Below are 20,686 nucleotides of genomic sequence, written 5' to 3'. Positions count from 1 at the left end.
TGACTTTACCCAATAAATCTGTAAACTAAGTTTTCTAAAGTGTACTGTAGTTAAAACTAAAGTAGTTTTATCAGTTCACTACTACAGTATGCTGTAGCATTCATTAAAGTGTTGTAAATAATATAATATATACAGTATAATACAATTACTAGCCTATAGTATGGTTCAAAAAGACTATAGTATTTACTATAAACTACTATAGTATTTTTTTGACAAAATTCACTGGTATGGTATTGTCACCAAAAGAGGGTTAAAAACCGGTGAAGATTAGTGTAAAGTTTGTATAATACTGTGGTTAGACAGCAGTGTTATTATGAAGCTGCGCATGCGCAGTCGCGCCACAGCCCGACGACTGAACTCTTCCATCATTCTGTCACAGCTTTTAAAACACAGACAGCTTCATCGTTTCCAGCTATTACCTTCATCATCATCGTCATCTTCAGTCTCAACATGAGTGGAGAGCATGCACACAAACGGCACCAGGTACCAGTTTCGAGCATCTTCTCTATATTGAACCATTCTCGCAGCACATATATCTGCAATAATAATAATAAACAAATGCTCCGTGATTGCAGTGAACTTTACAAACGAAAAGTTAAGATTGCACGTAAAAGGACAACATTGCAATTGCGCAACGCCAACTTTATGCGCGAATATCTTCTAAATGCACGCGTTTGTGTCATTGACATGTAACCTAATATGTTAAAATGCTGTATAAATGTGTGTTTCAGATGCAGTCTGGGTCTGAGGACTATAGTAAGTGTTTTTGACAGGAGAGAAGAGATGAAGCTCATTACAGTTAAACACAGTGAGATGAAGCAGACATGGCGTCTGAGACCCGTCTATTGTTCAAAAACAGCTGTGAAAACGCACTTAACACCTGAAATACCTCACACCGAGATGCATTCGTGTAGAGAAGCAGATATATGAGCGATCATGGTGTCGGGTTTAAAGCATCTGGCGCTGAAAGACAGGACTTAGTCTCTGCGCCATTTTCTTTTCTCTGCACATAAGCAGCATTTCTATGAGAGACAGCAGCTATAATAAAGATAATATGCAGCACTGTCACTATGGTAAGCTGATGTGCTCCCACAAAAATAACATGGTTACCCCCGCTGGTAATGCAAAATCATAATACAGTAATATGAAAGAAGCTTTGTCTGTGGTAAATCACTATGGTTAGTAACATTAAAATAAAGTACTGTCATCATGTAGTATACTTCCTGGTAATACTATGGTTTGGGGTATATGAATATGGCAATCATTCAGTATATAGGTGGACACAGCTCTTTTTTCAATATGTTTCTTCTTATGTTGCATTACAGTCCTTGTTAAAGCTCATGTGCGCTGATATTACTCTCTAAACACTCCTCTGAACGCCTGCAAAGCTACAGTGATGCTATCAGATCACCCATAAGCCTGTACACCCTGCACACTTTAAACAGTGCAATAAAGCACTTTTTTGTTGCTTCTTTTCTGTTTAGTTGATCTATTTGTCACTTTGAGTTCTGGTACATGAAATTACATTATTTGCACTATTTTTAGTCATTTTATTTAGGAAATTATGCTTATTTGTAAGTTCTTTTGTTAAGTTTTGGTTTTTTAGAATGTGAATACAAAAATAAGTAAATAATGGACATGATTTGAAAAGGTTATATGGGTATAAAAATCATTATCATGTTCATTAAATGGATTAAAACTACTGCATAAATATAATTTGGTATCACAATATCCACTAAACATTCAAAGAATTAAATAAAAAATACTGTCAACAGTTAAGGGACCAATTCCTCCTATTATAACTATATAACTAGTAGCTTATTAGCATGCCTGTTATTAACATATGTGACCCTGGAGCACAAAAGCAGTCTTAAGTCGCTGGGCTAGCCAACAACACATTGTATGGGTCAAAATTATTGATTTTTCTTTTATGCCAAAAATCATTAAGATATTAAGCAAAGATTATGTTCCATTAAGATATTTTCTAAATTTCCTACTGTAAATATATCAAAACTTAATTTTTGATTAGTAATATGCATTGCTAAGAACTTCATTTGAACAACTTTAAAGGTGATTTTCTCAATATTTTGATTTTTTTTCACCCTCAGATTCCAGATTTTCAAATAGTTGTATCTCAGCCAAATATTGTCCTATCATAACAAACCATACATCAATGGAAATATTATTTACTCAAGCTTTCACAAAATTGACCCTTATGACTGGTTTTGTGGTCCAGGGTCCCATATTGGCTGTTTATTAGTACCTCTAAAGCACATAATCTGCATGACCATATTTCACAACCCTAACTCTACCCAATACCTAAACTTAACAACTACCTTACTAACTATTAATAAACAACAAATTATGAGTTTATTGAGGCAAATATCATAGTAATTGGACCTTAAAATAAACTGTGACCAAAAATATCAAGCTAAAATATAGTACATTAATTTAATTGAAATAAAAAAGGCCTACACACAAGGAGCACTAGAGGGTTAAGTAAATGCAAGAGATTAATATTTTGATGTATACATATAATTGGGTGTAATTCTGATGTGTCTTTTGACATTGAAAGATGAGTTTTTTGAGCTGGCAGACCCATGCAGTCGTTGGATTGGCTTCACGATCTAGTACACTGCCAAAGCATCACGTTTCACATGTTTCGTGTGGTCTTAAATGATACAGTAGCGGAAAAGCAAGTTGCACATGAAGAATTGAATGAGAACAGCACATTGTGTTTGTACATGACCATAATCATTGATGTGCTGTTGTGCTGCAGTAAGCGTATTATGAATGAATAATGTGTTTATGCCAATCAGAGTTTTTAAGGTTGATGTTTCAATCTAAACTTGTCTCTGATTGAGTAATTTGTTAGGTTTAATGAGGTTGACTACAAATGGAAGAGCAGGGTAAAGATGTTTTTTTCCATGATGAAGAATTAAATAATATGATGTTATCTAGGGTTATTGCTCGTTTTCTCAACTGAAACTAATAAATAAAAATAAATATTTCTTCAGTTATTAATACAGTAGGCTTGACTCGCTAGATAATTGCAAAAAATAGGCATATACAACTGACTATACAAAAGACTGATCTTTCATTTTGTCCATGTTTTTTTCTGTGTTAATGAATAAAATATCAATTAAAAGTGTCCAAAATCTTAATAAGTCTAATGGATGCACTTACTCAATATATGTTCTCATATTCTATGATTACCATATTCATATACTATGGTATTTACATGGTGCAACATGATACTGTTTCAAGTAATTGCACATCACAGACATTCGAGGGGTGTTAATTTGAGGGGTGTTAAGAGTGTATCACTGTGTCAATTGCTTTTACAAATGTTTTATTAAAGGTTCACCCAAAAAATGAAAATTTGCTGAAAATATATTCACCCCTAGGCCATCCAAAATGTAACATTCCCATTCTTCACTTGCTCACCAATGTGAATGGGTGCCGTCAGAATGAGAGTCCAAACAGCTGAATAAAACATCACAGTAATCCACAGTCTATCAGTCAATGTCTTAAGAAGCGTTGAGAAGCTTCTTGTTTGTCGTCTCACAGCAAAATCCACCCACATACTTGTTTTGAACTATTCTGGACTGTTTCACTTGTAAACGATGCTGTGCTTATTTCTCTCCTGATTCACACGAGATGTCTTTTTCGTTGGAGAAAGCAATAATATTTTAGCTGGAAGCAACAGTTTGAAAACATCTTAATGATGGAGTTTCTCATTACAAACACAGCTTTTCTTGTGGATTATTGTGATGTTTTTATCAGCTGTTTGGACTCTCATTCTGACGGCACCCATTCACTGCAGAGGATGAGCATATGATGCAGTGCTACATTTGAAGAAACACACTCGTCTACATCTCGGTTGGCCTGAGGGTCAGTCAATTTTAAGCAGATTTCATTTTTGGGCAAACTATTCCTTTAATTCGTATGAATTCTGATGAATTTCATTGAGATTTATGGCATCCCTAAAACCTGTCTGGTTTTCTCACTGGTCTGTATGACACTTGGCTCAGATTCACACAAACACAAGGACAAACATAAAGACCGAGAACACAACCACAAAGAGCACAAGAGAGACAAGGAGCGAGAAAACCCGAAGAACGGCAACAGGTGATTCTTTTTATAACTTCAGTTATTTTGACATTTCTTTAAGGTTTGTAAACATCATTACTGCTTGTATTCTGACCTCTGCTCTTTATCCAGCTTTGGCATATTGATCTGCTGTAAGAGTTTGCAGTCCTGCACGTTTCAGTGGCATTAGTCATCATCAGAGATTCATTTATCTAGTGTCCTATAGGAGAAACTTATCTTTTTTTCATTTGTCACAGTGAACCCAGAAGCTCTTCTGAGAAGAAGCATCGAGAGAAAGAAAAAGAGCGGCTTAAGCACAAAGAAAAGCAAAAAGAAGAAAAGGTTGATTTATTTGTGCCATACCAGACAGTTGCAAAATATAATGAATGAAATAATGTGTCTGTTTGAGCATTCTTTACGTATTTATAAATCTTAGTTTTTGTGTTTTTGTGAAGTTTCATAGTTCTGATGGGAAATATCGAGATAAAGAGAACGGCTTTGTAAGGTGAGACAAGCGATGTTCCTCATTTACAGTTGTGCTCATAAGTTTACACGCCCCTTGCAGAATGTGCAAAATTTTAATAATTGAAACAAAAGACGAATCATGTCTTATTTTTTATTTAGTACTGTCCTGAATAAGCTATTTCACATAACAGATGTTTACATATACTCCACAAGACAAAATAACAAATGAATTTATAAAAATGACCCCATTCAAAAGTTTACATACCCTTGAATCTTAATGTGTCATTTCCTGGATGATCTACGACTGTCTTTATATTTTGTGATAGTTGTTCATGAGTCCCTCAGTTGTCCTCAGTGTGAAAATATGGATCTCAAAATCATACAGTCACTTTTGGAAAGGGTTCAGATATGCAGAAGATGCTGTAAAACCAAAGAATGTGCAGGAGCTGGGGGATTTCTCTGAAGAACAGCAGACAGTTGAACTGCTCAGGAGAAACAAGGGACTCATGAACAACTATCACAAAATGTAAATATAGTCTTGGATCATCCAGGAAATGACACATAGTATTAAGATTCAAGGGTATGTAAACTTTTGAACGGGGTCATTTATTCAGTTATTATTTTGTCTTGTGGAGTATTTGTAAACATCTGTTATGTAAAATAGCTTACTCAGGACAATACTACATACAAATAACATGCAATTTTCATGATCCCTCTTATTGTGTTTCAATTATTAACATTTTGCACATTCTGAGCACAACTGTATACTGTAAGTCATAGTGTTTTGATTTGCACATTGGAAAATATTAATTCAGTTATTTTATATATGCACCAAGATAAACATTTCAGGTTTTTCACTTTGTAATCTTTCAGGCCCGTTGTATAAATTTTATCTGTGGTGTAATTTTTACAAATTATGTCTTTAAAATTATGTAAAATGTCCCCCTGCTTATGTCTTGTTTCAGCTCTCTGTCAATTAAAGTGGAAGAGGACAATGGCTATCATCATCCCATCAAACATGAGAAACCTCTCAAGAGAGAGCGGGATGAAGACGAGTATGTGCAATTTGCTCAATTCCCATCATCCTCAGCATACGCACTCGTTTGCTAAACCCATAATATTTCTGTTTGTAAAGCAGGTATGAACACAAACCCAAAAAGGTAAAAGTAGACAATGAGAAGAAAGTGAAAAAACGTAGACCGGAGGACAGTGATTATGAGGAGAGGGAGGTATGCATCACTCTTTCTCCTAAACTATCTTCTCCTTCACTTTGGCATTGGACTGTTGCTCATGTCAGATCTGACCCATCCAGGAAAAGAAACCAAAGAAGAAGACCAAAGAGGTAAAGAAAGACTCCACTGGAGGGAAGAAGAAAGCCAAAAACGAGCCAGAGGAGAAGTGGAAATGGTAAGACACAATTGAGACAAACCTGTACTGTCAAATGTTTCTCCCTTCTTGTGTTTCTGCAATGCTTGTCTGTGTCTTCCACTGTGTCTCAGGTGGGAAGAGGAGAAATACACAGATGGCTCCAAGTGGAGGTTTCTGGAGCATAAAGGGCCTGTGTTTCCCCCGCCGTATGAACCCCTGCCAGGCCGTATCAGGTTTTATTATGATGGTGAGGAGTGTTGGCCTTTGACCCCGCCACCTGTCCGCTATCATATTCTGCTCAAAAACACTACACAATACTATCCTAAAATCATTACAGATTGACCAATAATGCAACAATACAATCACTTTAAGTTAAACGAACACTACGATTTTTTCGAAAATTGGCTCATTTTCCAACTCCCCAAGAGTTAAACAGTTGAGTTTTACTGTTTTTGAATCCATTCAGCCGATCTCCGGGTCTGGTGGTAGCACTTTTAGCTTAGCTTAGCATAACTAGGTACTACTTTCAGGCATTGCGTAATATCACTGCGCCTGCTGCACCCACAGTACGGCAGCAAAGCTCCTTGATTATTACGCCAGAATGACGATGTAACTACAGAAGAGTCGAGCTTTAAATAGGAAAAATATCGAAACTCTTTGGCCATTTTTGAGCAAGATGCTAATGGTCTAATCCGATTCAATGATCTATGCTAAGCTATGCTAAAAGTGCTACCGCCAGACCAAGAGATCGGCCGAATGGATTCAAAAACGGTAAAACTCAACTGTTTAACTCTAGCGGAGTTGTAAAATGAGCCTATTTTCAAAAAAAGTGGAGTGTTCCTTTAATTTTCCTGTAAAAAGTGCTGTTAAATGTTTAGCGTTTAGTAAGTTATACCCTTGTGAAAAAATAAATATACTAAAATGTATTTGAAATACATTTATTTCATTTAACATTTACATATTTCTGTACTTAATAAAAATACCCTGCAATTGTACTTTTGGTATACTAAATTGGAACAAATAATTTGTACTTAATGCACTTTAATTGTGCTGCAGTCCAACTAAAGATATACTTAAGTATATTTGATTGTGCTAAAGTGGAACTTTTGCAAGTATACTTCAGGTACACTTCAAATATCTTGCATTTAAAGAGTGATATTATTCAAAGATCACACAATCCTTATGAATAGTGACATTAAAACACATTTTAGGCTTAATATTAAGAAATATGCATTGTGCACAAGTGATACTCCAAATAAAGTATAATTATAATTTTTATTAAGTCTTGATTGACGTCGGTATATATGTTAACAGATTTGAACTATACTTAGTATGAAATAAATGTATTTTCAATTTATGACTTTTTTACTAGGGTCAGTTTACCTAGTATACTTTTTAAAAGAGATAACTAATTAATTAGAAAAGACAAAATTAAATGTCAGTCACAAATAGTCAGTTTTTAAAATAAAATGACATCAGCATGTACAATGAGTGTATATTGTGGTGTATGATGAGGATATTGAAGGATAATTATCATGTGGTCCACAGGAAAGGCCATGAAACTGAGCCCTGGTGCAGAAGAAGTGGCCACGTTTTATGCAAAAATGCTTGACCATGAGTACACAACTAAAGACATATTTAGAAAGAACTTCTTTAAAGATTGGAGGAAGGTAACACACTTTTCAACACATTACTGCTGTCAGTATACTGCCAGTTTAAAGGAATAGTTTTATCAGCAGCTGGAAGTTTGAATTTGTTCTTATAGACACATTATCTCACAACTGTTTCTTGTAAGGAAATGAAATCAGAGGAGAAGTCAAAGATCACAGAGCTGAAGAAATGTGACTTCACTGAGATGCAAGAGTACTTTAAAGCACAATCCGAGGCCAGAAAACAGATGTCAAAAGAGGAGAAACAGGTTAGTTTGTCACTGCACCTGAACACAAGCAGAAACTATTTGAGCTATCAATCAATTCGTCACGTTTCTACAGAAAATCAAAGAAGAGAACGAGCGCATTCTGCAGGAGTACGGATACTGCGTCATGGACAATCACAAGGAGCGGATCGGGAACTTCCGGATCGAGCCACCAGGTCTGTTCCGTGGCCGCGGGGATCATCCTAAGATGGGCAAACTGAAACGCCGCATTCGCCCCGAGGACATCATCATCAACTGCAGCAAGTCAGTCCCTGAGGGTTCAGTATTATTACTGGTTTCATGCTGTTGAACAGGGTCTCAAAGTTTACATTCAAAGGTCCGAATCTGAATTCTCATCAGTGTCAAAAGGTCCGAAATAATTATTACAAAACTTGTTTTTAATAAATATGCTTATAACTATATATTACAATTCAGCTTTATATTTGCTAATTATCATATTCATGACCAGTGTTGGGGGTAACGCTTTACAAGCACAAATTTTTTTAAGTAACTAGTAAAGTAATGCATTACTAATTTAGAAGGACACATCTGAGGGGTAAGACAGTAGCACCGAGAACTATATACAGTAATACATTTTGAGCAACATGACAATAGCAACTGATAATGTAGGAAACAGCAGACAAATGCACATAATCAGTTGCATGAATGTACCAAAGCAATTGCAAGTTCGCAACTTGTTCAAGGGAATGAGAAACTGCTTTTATGATGTGCACAAGTGATTAGATGATGTGGAGGCTGAACAAGAGTTTGTAAAAATTTCATTTCTGTTTGAGAAATGCACCAAAGCAACAATAAGAACTTATTACAGAAATAATATACTTTTCTCTGCATGTTAATTTAAATTGCATGAAAACGTATTATAGTTTAAATTCAAATTAAATTAATATAATTAATTTAATTTTGACACATTTAATAGGACATTTTGCAGTTACTTCTGTTGCCTTTGAAATGTGGTTGAACTGGGCAATAAATGTGTTTGTTAATTAAAAAACTAAACTAAAATAAACTTAAATGTCATTTGTATTGAAACTTTAAGTATTATATGTATTTGTAGTAATATTTGTGATGATGAAGCTGCAGTTTAGTACATTTAAGATATATTAACTTTAATATCAATATCAAGATATTAATATCAAATAGCACACTACAGTTAAAGTTACGATTAAGTACATTTCATGTGTATGTAAGCACATGTAACATGAAGTATGTTAGTCACCACATCAAAATAAGTGTATTTTGAAGCTCGACAAAGTAATTATAATGATTTAAAATGCATTTTAAAGTAAAAGTTTTAATTTGAAATTATTATAACGCACACTTCTTAAAGTGTACTTAAGTGTGTTAATAAACATTAGTCATGAAAATGAACTCTGTTTAAAGGGGTCATATGATGTTGCTAAAAAGAACATTATTTTGTGTATTTGGTGTAATGCCATGTTTACTCGCTTCGAGGTTCAAAAAACACATTATTTTCCACATACTGTACATTATTGTTGCTCCTCTATGCTCCGCCTTTCAATTTTTACAAAGCTCATCGTTCTGAGAAGCGAGGCCTGCTCTGATTGGCCAGCTATCCGGTGCGTTGTGATTGGCCGGATACCTCAAGCGTGAGATGGAAATGTTACGCCCCTCACTGTATTGTGATGCTGTGTCCCGGTGCGACGACACAAACACAATAAAACCCATTATAAACGAGGCATTTGTTGCATCCAGTGGGGACATAATTACTGATTATAATGACTTATACTGTCTTTTTACCATTTCTGCATTTGTGATCGGAGAAACGACAAACAACAAGCACTACTCTACACAGCGCAAAACACGCGTTTGAATCGTCAGTAGCAGAAACATACTTACAGGCTGTGAGTCAGAAGCGCCAGACTGTCTATGCGACGTTGGAATTGCCCCACTTCATAGAAACAGCCATTCATAGTGTTCACATTGTAGGCTACTCTCCCAGGTTCAGGAAATAGTCCTCTGTAAGTTGCGCTACACACACTCTTAATATTTGGGTTGAACTGTTCTGGAACAGTGTTGTAAATACAACTTAACCACTGATTTCTAGTTGTGTCCTCTTTTGGAAACCCAAACAAAGTACTTTCTCTTTCACATCGAAACACAGCGTCTCCAGGACATGGCGCCGGCGGCAGCAACTACAGCGAGAATAATAGTTACGCCTTCTTTCATTGCGTATACATTTGGGCGGTGTTATGCAAATCTTCCCACACTGTGACGTAGACATGTGGGGGCGTGTTTGAATGAGCCGTTTCAGGGGGCGTGGCAGAGTCTTAGCTTCTATAAAGAATATCTCTTTGGGTTTGAGACTTTAGTCTTTGCAACTTTACAGATCTTATCTATTCACAAACAGCTTGTAACACTCCAAAGACAAAGGAAACCTTAAGTGGCATTTTATGTAATTAATATTATATTATCTGCGAGTACAGATTTGAAGTACACTACAAGTGCACATACACAGCAATTAAGCACACTTCTTTCTCACAAATGTTAGTTTAGTGGTTAATAATCAGAGGAATTGGCTGTGCTGATCAGAGCACTTGACCTGAGGCAGCCCATATATTTAGCTGGCCATTGTTGTTGTTGTTGCTCACCGCTCATCCTGAGAGCGTGTCAGAGGGCCGCTTCCTGTGTGTGTTTTGGCCGGCCTGATCCTGTTTTGCTTTGGCAGATGTGTCATGCCCAAACTCTGATAATATCTTTCATACAGATCTTCAACTGAAGGAATGTCAGTTTTCCACATTAGATTTCAAAGTCAAGTTAAAACAAAACTTTTATCAACAAGCAGTAAAACTGTAACTTGTATTTTGAATATGATGGTCCCCCATTGTCTGTTGTCCTCAGAGATTCGGTTCACCCTAAACCGCCTCCAGGCACCAGGTGGAAGGAAGTTCGTCATGATAATAAAGTCACGTGGCTGGTGTCGTGGACGGAGAACATTCAGGGCTCCATCAAATACATCATGCTCAACCCCAGCTCCAGAATCAAGGTCAGAAACTCCCAACACTAAGGCCCAGTCCCAGTTTTATTTTATACCCCTTCCTCTTGTCCCTTCAAACAGAGTATCAAGGGGTAGGGGTGAAAATATTCCCCTAAAATGGTACACCACTACTATACCTTTACGTCATCGTCTAGCTCCTACAATACACACACTTTATTACTGGTGTGCATTAGAGTGAACATTGATAATAAATCAGCATATGATATATTCAAGTACAAAGCCGTTATTTTAAATTATAATAATATTTTACAACTGTTTTTTACTGCATTTTTAATGTGGTGAGCATAAGAGACTTCTTTTAAAAATCTTACTGACCCCACATTTTGAATGGACCGTTAATCATCAAGTAGTCGATTAATTGATTAATGGTGCTATGCAAACGTTGAATGGCAGTGTATGTTGACAAACTGGCATATGAAATACAATCAATGGACTTTTGACAGCAATTCTAAGTAATGAATTGTTGAGTTGATTTTGAATGGGTTCATTGAAATGAATTCACTACAAGTAAAATCAAGCTGTTGATTTTTGCATGTGTCTCAGGGGGAGAAGGACTGGCAGAAGTACGAGACGGCGCGGCGGCTGAAGAAGTGTGTGGAGCGCATCCGAGCGCAGTACCGCGAGGACTGGAGGAGTAAAGAGATGAGGATCAGACAGAGAGCCGTCGCTCTGTACTTCATTGACAAGGTCTCACTTCATCACAATGGCTGGTTTAGATCAGCTGTTACATCCACTGCATTTTCTTTCAAATTGGTCTAATCTTGTGCTAAATTGAACTTTCAATAGTGAATTAAGATTTTGGTCATAATCCACCATTTTTTATTAAGTAATTGGTAATATTTTAGATAGGGGAACATTATTTACTTTTAACTAGTTGCTTATTAATATGCATATTAACGTATTGCATATATATAACAATATATATATATATATATAAAAAAAAAAAATTTTCTGTGTTGTGTATTTCCTGGTAATCAAATGAACACGCAGAACATGAGGATTTGTATTTAAATAGCCTAGTATTTTGCAGTTTAATATTCACAGACACTATCGCGATTTGATTAAAGTGTATTGACCTGTTCTTTATTTATTCATCACAAATATGACAGATTACGTGAAATTCCGCGTTAGACAGTAAATTCCGCTTTTATGACGGGATCCGCGCTTCCGTCCATGTCTTCTGTATCGAGGTCAAGGAAATCATAGACCCTACTAATGAGCAAACAAGTATGATAAGCTCATTGTGAGAGTAAAAGACTGGGACAATGTTTATTTACTTTATAGCGTTGCATCTCACCAACTAGGTGACAACGTAGCGTTAAATCACCATTCAGCAGACACAAGCCACCACCGCACTGCCGTCTACTGGACTGCAGAAAGATACTACCTTTTCAATCTGCTATGTTACTGACAAACTATGTTGTGTAAGCATGAGTGATATCACTATGTGATAAGCATGAGTTCTGGGACGCTGGATGATATAAACACAAGCACTGACTGCCGTTATCAGTTCCGGTGGCCACAAACACGTGCAGCGATGCACAGATCAGCTCTAAGGTCTGCTGTTAAAAATTAACCATCCGTTCATCATATCATCATGCTAAACTAAGAATTAGAATCATTGTAATGTGAGGATCAACTATAGGTGCGGGTTGGTGACTGACGGATAATTTGAAGCAGCGGACTCGCGTCAAGTTTGAGCTCATCCGCGCATCTCTATACTACACTGACCTGGGTCGCCATTAGCAAACAATGGAGCGCGCTCTGCTGGACAAACTAAGTAATTACACCATTTAGAAGCATTTCATCTCAGTAATGACGGTGCTTATCGGTTACTCAGGAAAAAGGTCTAGATGTTCTGTAAAAAAAACAAAAAAGTTCACATCGCCGCGCCATATCGGCGGCATATTCGCCGATACCGATATATCTGCGACAGGCTCATATCGGGCGATAAAATCGGCAAAACAATATATATCGGTCGGGCTCTAATAATAATAATAATAATAATAATAATTATGATTTTAATTAGACCACAAAAATACAATTATTGCAAAATTATTAGTAAACAGAAATATCCTACATTTCACTGCTGGTTATACTCTGTATAATTGTGTATGTGACAAATAAAAATCTTGAATACTATATCAAAATAAATTTATTTAAATGATTTATATAGGCTAAAATTAATTAGATATAAATATTATTTATTTTTAAATAATTATTACAAATATCTGCAGCCAATAATTCATCAAAATCTAATCACTTCAACCTAGTGTATTTAATTGTTGCATATTTATAGTAAATCCGGTTTCCTTGGTGAAAGTTGATTGACTTATTTTTTCATCCTAAATATATTGAGTTGTACTGTATTTATTATTTATATTTGGAATATTTTTTTTTACACCAGCTGTTCGCAACAAATCAGAACAGAACTGCAACCTACCAGTTGAGAACCAATGATATAACATATAATGCATAATTATAATTAGTACATTTTTATGCTCCTGAAATAATCATAATTTAGACCATTTCCACCCTCTGTCTGACCCTTGGAATTAAACAGGTGTTTTTGCTCTGATTTCGACGTGATTTCAAACAACCGTTTATCAGGATGGCCTGAGGTGTTTGGCTCTTGACTCTGTGCTGCACTGGAAGCTCTTGATGTGTGCTGGGAGTTAACAGTGTAGTGTGTTTGTGTTCGTGTGAAGTTGGCTCTGAGGGCTGGTAATGAGAAGGACGAGGGGGAGACGGCAGATACGGTGGGCTGCTGCTCTCTGCGTGTGGAGCACATCAGACTGCACCCTCAGATGGACGGACAGGACTACGTGGTGGAGCTCGACTTCCCGGGAAAAGACTCCATCCGTTACTACAACAAAGTCCCCGTGGAGAAAAGAGTGAGACAATCTAAATACGAGCAGCATATTGGTGATATTGAAAGTGCCTCTATTATGGCTTATGACAGGTTCATATTTTGGTTTTGGGAGTCCCCAACAACAGGTTGACATGCATGCAAGGTCAAAAAACACTTTCATTTTCTTATAATATGCATTTATTTTTACCTTTCTTGCTCAACGACTCCCAAACGATTCACTCGTTTCATTATTTTAAACATCCATAATAGGGGCACTTTAACATCTTTTTTGGATGATGGGGAGGGAGGTTTAAGATGTTCTTTAATATTTATAACTAATAAATGTATATTGTTTTTGTTGTGTTAGGTATTTAAAAATCTTCAGTTGTTCCTTGAAAACAAGCAGGGGAAAGATGATCTGTTTGACCGACTCAATGTAAGACTACATTTCACCATGAACATCCTCCTACCTAGTGTGCATCTTGTTTAAACAAGCCTGTTATGTGAAATATAAATCTGAAAAAATCTATTTGTTTTAAATGCAGCAGTTTATTTGAGACAAAATCTAAAAAAAAAAATACAGTCAGGTACGGAAGTATCCGGACACTGACTGAGTTTGTGCTTTTGCTTTTATACACCACTACAGTGGATTTGAAATAAAATAATTGAAGTGATTGAAGTGCAGACTTTTAGCTTTATTTTAAGAGGTTCCACAAAAATATGACATTTACCATTTAGGAGTTACAGACATTTTAAGCAAAGTACCTCCATGTTCAGGGGCTCAATAGTATTTGACATAATTGTAAATATAAGCACAATTTTAATACTTTGATGAAGATCCTTTGCAGTCAACGACTGCCTGTAGTCTGGAGTCTAGTCTGGAGTTTCCTCCCTGGAGATGCTTTGCCAGGTCTTCACTGCAGCCACCTTGAGTTGCTGCTTGTTTGTGGATCTTTCTGCCTTCAGTCTTGTCTTCAGTAACTGAAAAGCATGCTCTATTGGATTGAGATCAAGCGACTGACTTGGCCACTGAAGAATAATCCATTTCTATGCCTTCAAGAAGTCTTGAGTTGCTTTCGCAGTATGTTTAGGGTCATTATCTGTCTGCACTGTGAAGCTGTGTTCCCCATCAGTTTTGTAGCATTTGGCTGAATGTGAGCAGAGTATAGCCTTCAAAACCTCAGAATTCATCCTGCTATACTTCTGTCAGCAGTTACACCAATAAACACCAGTGAACAGCCATACATGCCCACGCCAGCACACTGCCGCCACCACGTTTGACACTTGATGTGGTGTGCATTGGATCGTAAACTGTTCCTTTCTTTCACCATATTTTTCTCTTCCCATCAGGTTGGTACAGGTTAGCTAATCTTGGTTTCATCAGTCCAAAGAATCATATTCCAGAACATGGGAGGCTTTTTAGATGTTTTCTGGCAAAGTCTAATCTTGCTTTCCTGCTCCTGAATGTTACCAGTGGTTGTTGTAAGCCCTCTGTATTTACATTCATGAAGGCGTCTCTTGATTGACGATTTTTGTCAATGATGTGCCTACCTCCTCCAGAGTATTCTTGATTTCTGTTGATGTTATGAAGGGGTTTTTCCTTCACCAAGGAAAGGATTCTGCGATCATCCACTTTAGTTGTTTTCCTTGGTCTTCCAGGCCTTTTGATGTTGTTGAGCTCACTAGTGCTTTCTTTCTTCTTAAGAATGTAGCCATCCGTTGATCTGGCCACACCACAGCAAGGTTTTTGCTATAGGTTTATGTTGTTTTTCAGCTTAATGATGGCCTCCTTCACTTTCATCGAGATCTGCTTGGACTTCATATTGGTAGCGCCAGTCAAACAGCTTCCAAACGCCAATTTGATACCTCTTACCAGCTTCAGATCTTTTATCTGCTTCATTTGTCTGGAAGTAATGAGGGAATGGACAACACCTGGTCAATTAGCCTCTTCTTAGTCAGCAGTCCAAATACTATTGAGCCCCTGAAAATGGAGGTATGGCTGTAACTCCTAAATGGTAAATGTCATATTTTTGTGGAAAGTCTGCACTTCAGTCACATCTTGATTGTTTTATTTCAAATCCATTGTAGTGGTGTATAAAGGCAAAAGCATGAATACTTTCGGACCCGACTGTATGTGTTTTGTGTCGAGTGTCATTTTTGATATATCAGGCTTTTGTGGCTCATTTAATATGAAGCTCATATTGAAGAAGGAAAAAATCTTCAGTTTTATTCAGACCCAAATTGAGCAAAATGATGCAATTTGGTGCAGATGCTGATATTTATATGGACACATAGTCAGGTCTGACAGCTTGTAATGTAATAAGTGAGATTAGTATAACAGACTACTTGCATAAAATGATACAAATATCAGCTGTCACTCTATATCTCCAATAATACATCTTAGTAAGATGATATTTAATTGCTTAGTTTGATGATCAGAGCTCTGTAGTTCAAAATATATAATGCAATGCAATACGAGGACTGAGAGATGATCATATTTGATACTCATATTTGGACACGATTCCTTAAAAAGCAAGTATATATAATCAAGTAAACCGTCTGCTTTGTTCTTTAGACATCAATTCTGAATAAACATCTCCAGGAGTTGATGGATGGGTTGACGGCGAAAGTGTTTCGCACTTATAACGCGTCCATTACCCTCCAACAGCAGCTCAAAGAACTGACCAGCCGTGAGTCTGTCTCTCCTCTTGTCTATGTCTGTGTACTTAATGAATTATTGGCTGATACCCAAATAATTTAGTAGTTTCGTTATTTATAGCTGGTGTTTTATTTCTAAATTCTTTAAATGACTCAAAACCCCCTTCATCCTGATTGTTACAGCTGATGATAACATCCCTGAGAAGATCCTGTCGTATAACAGAGCGAACCGCGCTGTGGCTGTTCTCTGCAACCACCAGAGGGCGCCACCAAAAACCTTTGAGAAATCCATGCACAATTTACAGACCAAGGTACGAGTGATTAAATCACCATCAGTCATTTGAATTCTTGTCTTTTTGCTGTCATCCATAAACAGAAACCTTGTGTATCGGTATTGTAGATAGACGAGAAAAACAAACAGCTCTCTGCTGCCAAGAAGGAACTTAAAGCAGCCAAAGCCGACGCCAAGATGCTTCATGATGACAAAAGTAAAAAGTAAGCAGTCTGTTATTTAAATCTTTTGTATTAATTTTCTGAAAAACTAAAAACTGATCCAATATGTATTAATGCAGGTAGTAAAAAGGAGATATAAAGGACCAGAACCATACATGTTTTCCCTGATAAATGTGTGTTTGTTGCATTAAGGGCGGTGGAGACAAAGAAGAAGGCAATGCAGAGGATATCTGAGCAGCTGATGAAGCTGGAAGTTCAGGCCACAGATCGTGAAGAGAATAAACAGATTGCATTAGGCACATCTAAACTCAACTACCTGGACCCGCGAATCTCAGTCACCTGGTAAGAGAAATCAGTGTTCACATTGACTTTGGCAAGTTGGAATTCATTCTAGTAGTCTAACCTTTACTGTAGCATTAGTGCAAAAAGTACTAGTGTGGAAATAGTTTTAAAGTTGCATGTCCTTTCAAAGTAAAGAGGGGAAAAACATGCAGGCAGGAACAATGGGCTCTGGCGGTTTTCCTCTTGTATGTAATATCCGTGGGTGGGAATAGTGGCGGTTTAGGCCCCGAGAAGGGTCTGTGCCTGGACCAGACTCCTGCCTCTGTGTGTACTGTCATCAGCCCACCTCTCGGCTTATTTTTGGAAAAACTCCCTATTATGACACAATGGCCCATTCACTAGTTTCTAAATGCGAGGACTCTTTGTTTTGGAAAAGCGTGGAAGAATATCCCTTTGACCTTTACCCATGCTAAGTGTGTGTTTGTGAAAGAGACTTTCTCCAGCCACGACATCTTGTTTACTCCTTTCTTCCCTTCACAGGTGCAAGAAATGGGGAGTTCCCATTGAGAAGATTTACAACAAAACACAGCGAGAAAAGTTTGCCTGGGCTATCGACATGACAGATGAAGACTTTGAGTTTTAAAGCTTTTATTTTATTGCTATTAATTTGATGAATTGTATATCAAGAAGATTTACCACAAGGTAATATAAAACATACAGAACAAGCCAGTAGTTTCTCTCAAAATGAGTGTCTAGTTCAGTGGTTATTTGTTTAACCCATACTGCATTTTTGAAAACAGAAGAGGGCCTGCTACTGAGCCTTGCTGAACACCATATCTTTATTCAAGAAAGGCTGTAGTTGTTTCATATCATGCTGTGATAGTTAGTATCCTTTGGTTTTAGCCTTCAGATTTATTGATGAATTGTATATATTCATAGGAAAAAATAATGAAATACTGCAATCCGTAAATGAAAGAAATGTTAAATGAGAAATTGTGTATAAAATCGAGTTAAAGAAAAAACGTTTTTAGCTGACATATACAGAAAAGCAATCAGAGGCACCAATGTCATGATGAGGCATTGCAACAAAATGTGAATATAGTCTTTTTTTGTTGTTTTAATGTTTTTATCAGGGATGGGTACCTTTCATTTTTTTAATGTGTGCAAAGAAATTTCTTTTACCAAAATAATATGATTTTAAATATAGCACATTACTGTGTATGCTGTTTAGCATTATCCTGGGTTTTTTTTTATTATGAAATTTAATTTCTGAAAATTTGCTGTGGTATAACATTTTCTCATGAAAGGAAATTATTTATATGCTGCACAGCACTAGTTACTAGTATATATGAACTGTCCATCATATGCACTGTCAATATAAAAATATGTTTTTGACCACTTTGATGTACTTATAGAAATCTATTAGGTAATGTACTTTTTTATTTGAAGTCTTGTAAAGTTCTGCTTACAGGTTTTAATAGCATAGAAATGAAAAACAGCTAGGCTTTTTAACATTTTATCCATATTTCACCCACGTTCATAGCCCTGTTTTGTTTTATACCACATTTTAAAAAGTAAGAAAACACTTATCTTAAAGAAAATATTTTTATACCAATTGAGAAAAAGGCCCTTTCGGTAGGACTGCTTTTTTTGTATATTTTAAATGGCTATAAATTACATTGAAGTCATATGGTACCTGGTTAGAGCTCAGACATTGTTGTAAATGTTATATGCAAGATTAATAACACAATTAAACACACCTTCAAATGTATTGGGCAGTATAACAACGTAAGCTTGAATGTTGATTTTGCTTTGCATTAGTGTAGTAGGACATTATCAGGTTACATAGTCCTTTTGTGAAGGTTATGTATTCAGTGTAATTATTGACAGTTTAACTGTACATGAACTCTTAGTGTAAGCCAAGTTTAGTTTAATATTGATTTATATAGACATTGTTTACAGTAACTTAATGACAGAGAAATGTATATGTAATTTAAATGAAATTGGGTCTTGGATGCGGGAAACTGAAGTGAATGAAAATTGAATGCTTGGTACTTGTATGAGACAATATTTGGTAAAAAAAAAGAAAAAGACTGCCCTATGTAGCAAATGGACAGATTTACACATTCCTGAAGAAATATGGAAAAACTTCATGTGAGGAGGGTTTTTCTTGTTTTGTTTATTAACATTATATGTCTAGAATAAAGGTTTTAAGGTCGTACCCACATCCTCCGTGTCTTCTGCTTTGAACGTGTGAACGTGCCATGAAGGCAGCGATCTGCACCTGCGGCTTTGGTTTATAACCTCATCCTATGAGGGCATTGTGCATGTATGTCTGGAGTAACATTATGCTGCATTCCAGTTTTGTTTTGCAAAATATGAAAAAAAAAAAAAAAAAAAGTTATGCTTTTAAAGGAGTTTCAGAATCAGAAATCTATTGACCAACAGAAGCTTATAAGGATACAGCTCAGATAAATACGTTGAAGAGTAGTGGACAGGCTGTCAATTCATAAAGTGATCAACTGATTCCTCACAGAAGTCAACATAATTAAGTCTCTCCTCCACTGACATCATTCCAGTGGCGAGTGTAAACTTCAAATCCTGGTTTGATAATGATATGAAGAAAGAGTAGTCAGTGTGCACATAAGTAGACTATGTGTTGGGTTATGAGCAACAGAGCAGTCCTGATGTCTAATGTGCAACGTCATCTTTTTGGTTTTGCTAGTATGCAGTATCTAGAGCACACTGCATGGCATTGCAGCCACGATGCAATCAATGCACATCACTAGATTTTCATTTCCAGTGTAAGAAGTGAACCAGAAGTAGTATTTCATATCTTGATCAAAGTAGTAGGCTGTACACAGTGCATACTGTGCAGCATATAATAAGCAGTTCGCTAGTATTGTATTCAAGCATACATCTGAATATGCCTACTTACATACTATATAGTATGTAAAAACAGTGCACTAAAAGAGTAGTATGTCCAAACTTATGGTATTTGAAAAACAGTATGCAAAAAGTAGCAATGTAACTAATGCTGGTCGGTCACATGACAGCAACAACATGGCGGGTGTAGCATGTCCAAATTTCAAGTTTCAAACTATTCTGAACATAACCACACTAAACACTCTTTCAAGTACTTTTTTTATACAGAAAATTGTAGGTAGTACACAGTGCATGCAGTATATAGTATATAGTAAGCAGTTTGCTAGTATTGTATTCCAAACATAATAGTATAGGTCACCTGGGTGTCCAATTCAAATACTGTGCATAATATACACACTATATATTGCAGCTATAGTAATTCTGGTATTGTAGTACAGTACTATTCCAAAGAACCATAATGCATACTTTTAACATTTTAAGAAATACTGTGCAGTGCATAGTACACACTGAACAATAATCAACCAGTATTCCATTCTGAACATAGCCATAGGTTCACATAGTTTTTGTGCAAAATAGTAGGCAGTATACAGTGCATACTGTGTGGTATAGAGTAAGCAGAACACTAGTAATGTATTCCAAACAGTCTAGGTCACCTGAGTATCCAGTTCAGACAGAAAAT

General features: G+C 36.4%; 1 protein-coding gene across 1 annotated transcript; it reads left to right on the top strand.

The window, feature by feature from the left end:
* Nucleotides 1–269: 269 nt before the first annotated feature.
* Nucleotides 270–19,347, top strand: top1b (DNA topoisomerase Ib). Its single transcript, XM_079400523.1, has 21 exons — nt 270–483; nt 732–756; nt 4,035–4,131; nt 4,350–4,434; nt 4,548–4,597; nt 5,523–5,612; nt 5,696–5,786; nt 5,870–5,964; nt 6,057–6,172; nt 7,474–7,595; nt 7,721–7,843; nt 7,917–8,104; nt 10,721–10,865; nt 11,421–11,564; nt 13,586–13,771; nt 14,096–14,164; nt 16,304–16,418; nt 16,570–16,697; nt 16,787–16,881; nt 17,032–17,181; nt 17,662–19,347. The coding sequence occupies exons 1-21, from the start codon at nt 451–453 to the stop codon at nt 17,762–17,764; spliced, it is 2,250 nt and encodes a 749-aa protein (XP_079256649.1). The 5' UTR covers nt 270–450; the 3' UTR covers nt 17,765–19,347.
* The last annotated feature ends 1,339 nt before the right edge of the window (nt 19,348–20,686 follow it).

Source organism: Barbus barbus (assembly GCF_936440315.1).
Source record: "Barbus barbus genome assembly, chromosome: 40".
Taxonomy (NCBI): domain Eukaryota; kingdom Metazoa; phylum Chordata; class Actinopteri; order Cypriniformes; family Cyprinidae; genus Barbus; species Barbus barbus.
The sequence above is the reverse complement of the archived record's forward strand: the minus strand, read 5'-3'. Positions and strand labels throughout refer to the sequence as shown.

Coding starts and splice junctions, on each gene's coding strand:
- top1b (XM_079400523.1), top strand. CDS start 451: ATGAGTGGAGAGCATGCACACAAACGGCACCAG. Junction 6,173..7,473: donor TATCAGGTTTTATTATGATG/GTGAGGAGTGTT, acceptor TGTGGTCCACAG/GAAAGGCCATGAAACTGAGC. Junction 11,565..13,585: donor CTCTGTACTTCATTGACAAG/GTCTCACTTCAT, acceptor GTTCGTGTGAAG/TTGGCTCTGAGGGCTGGTAA.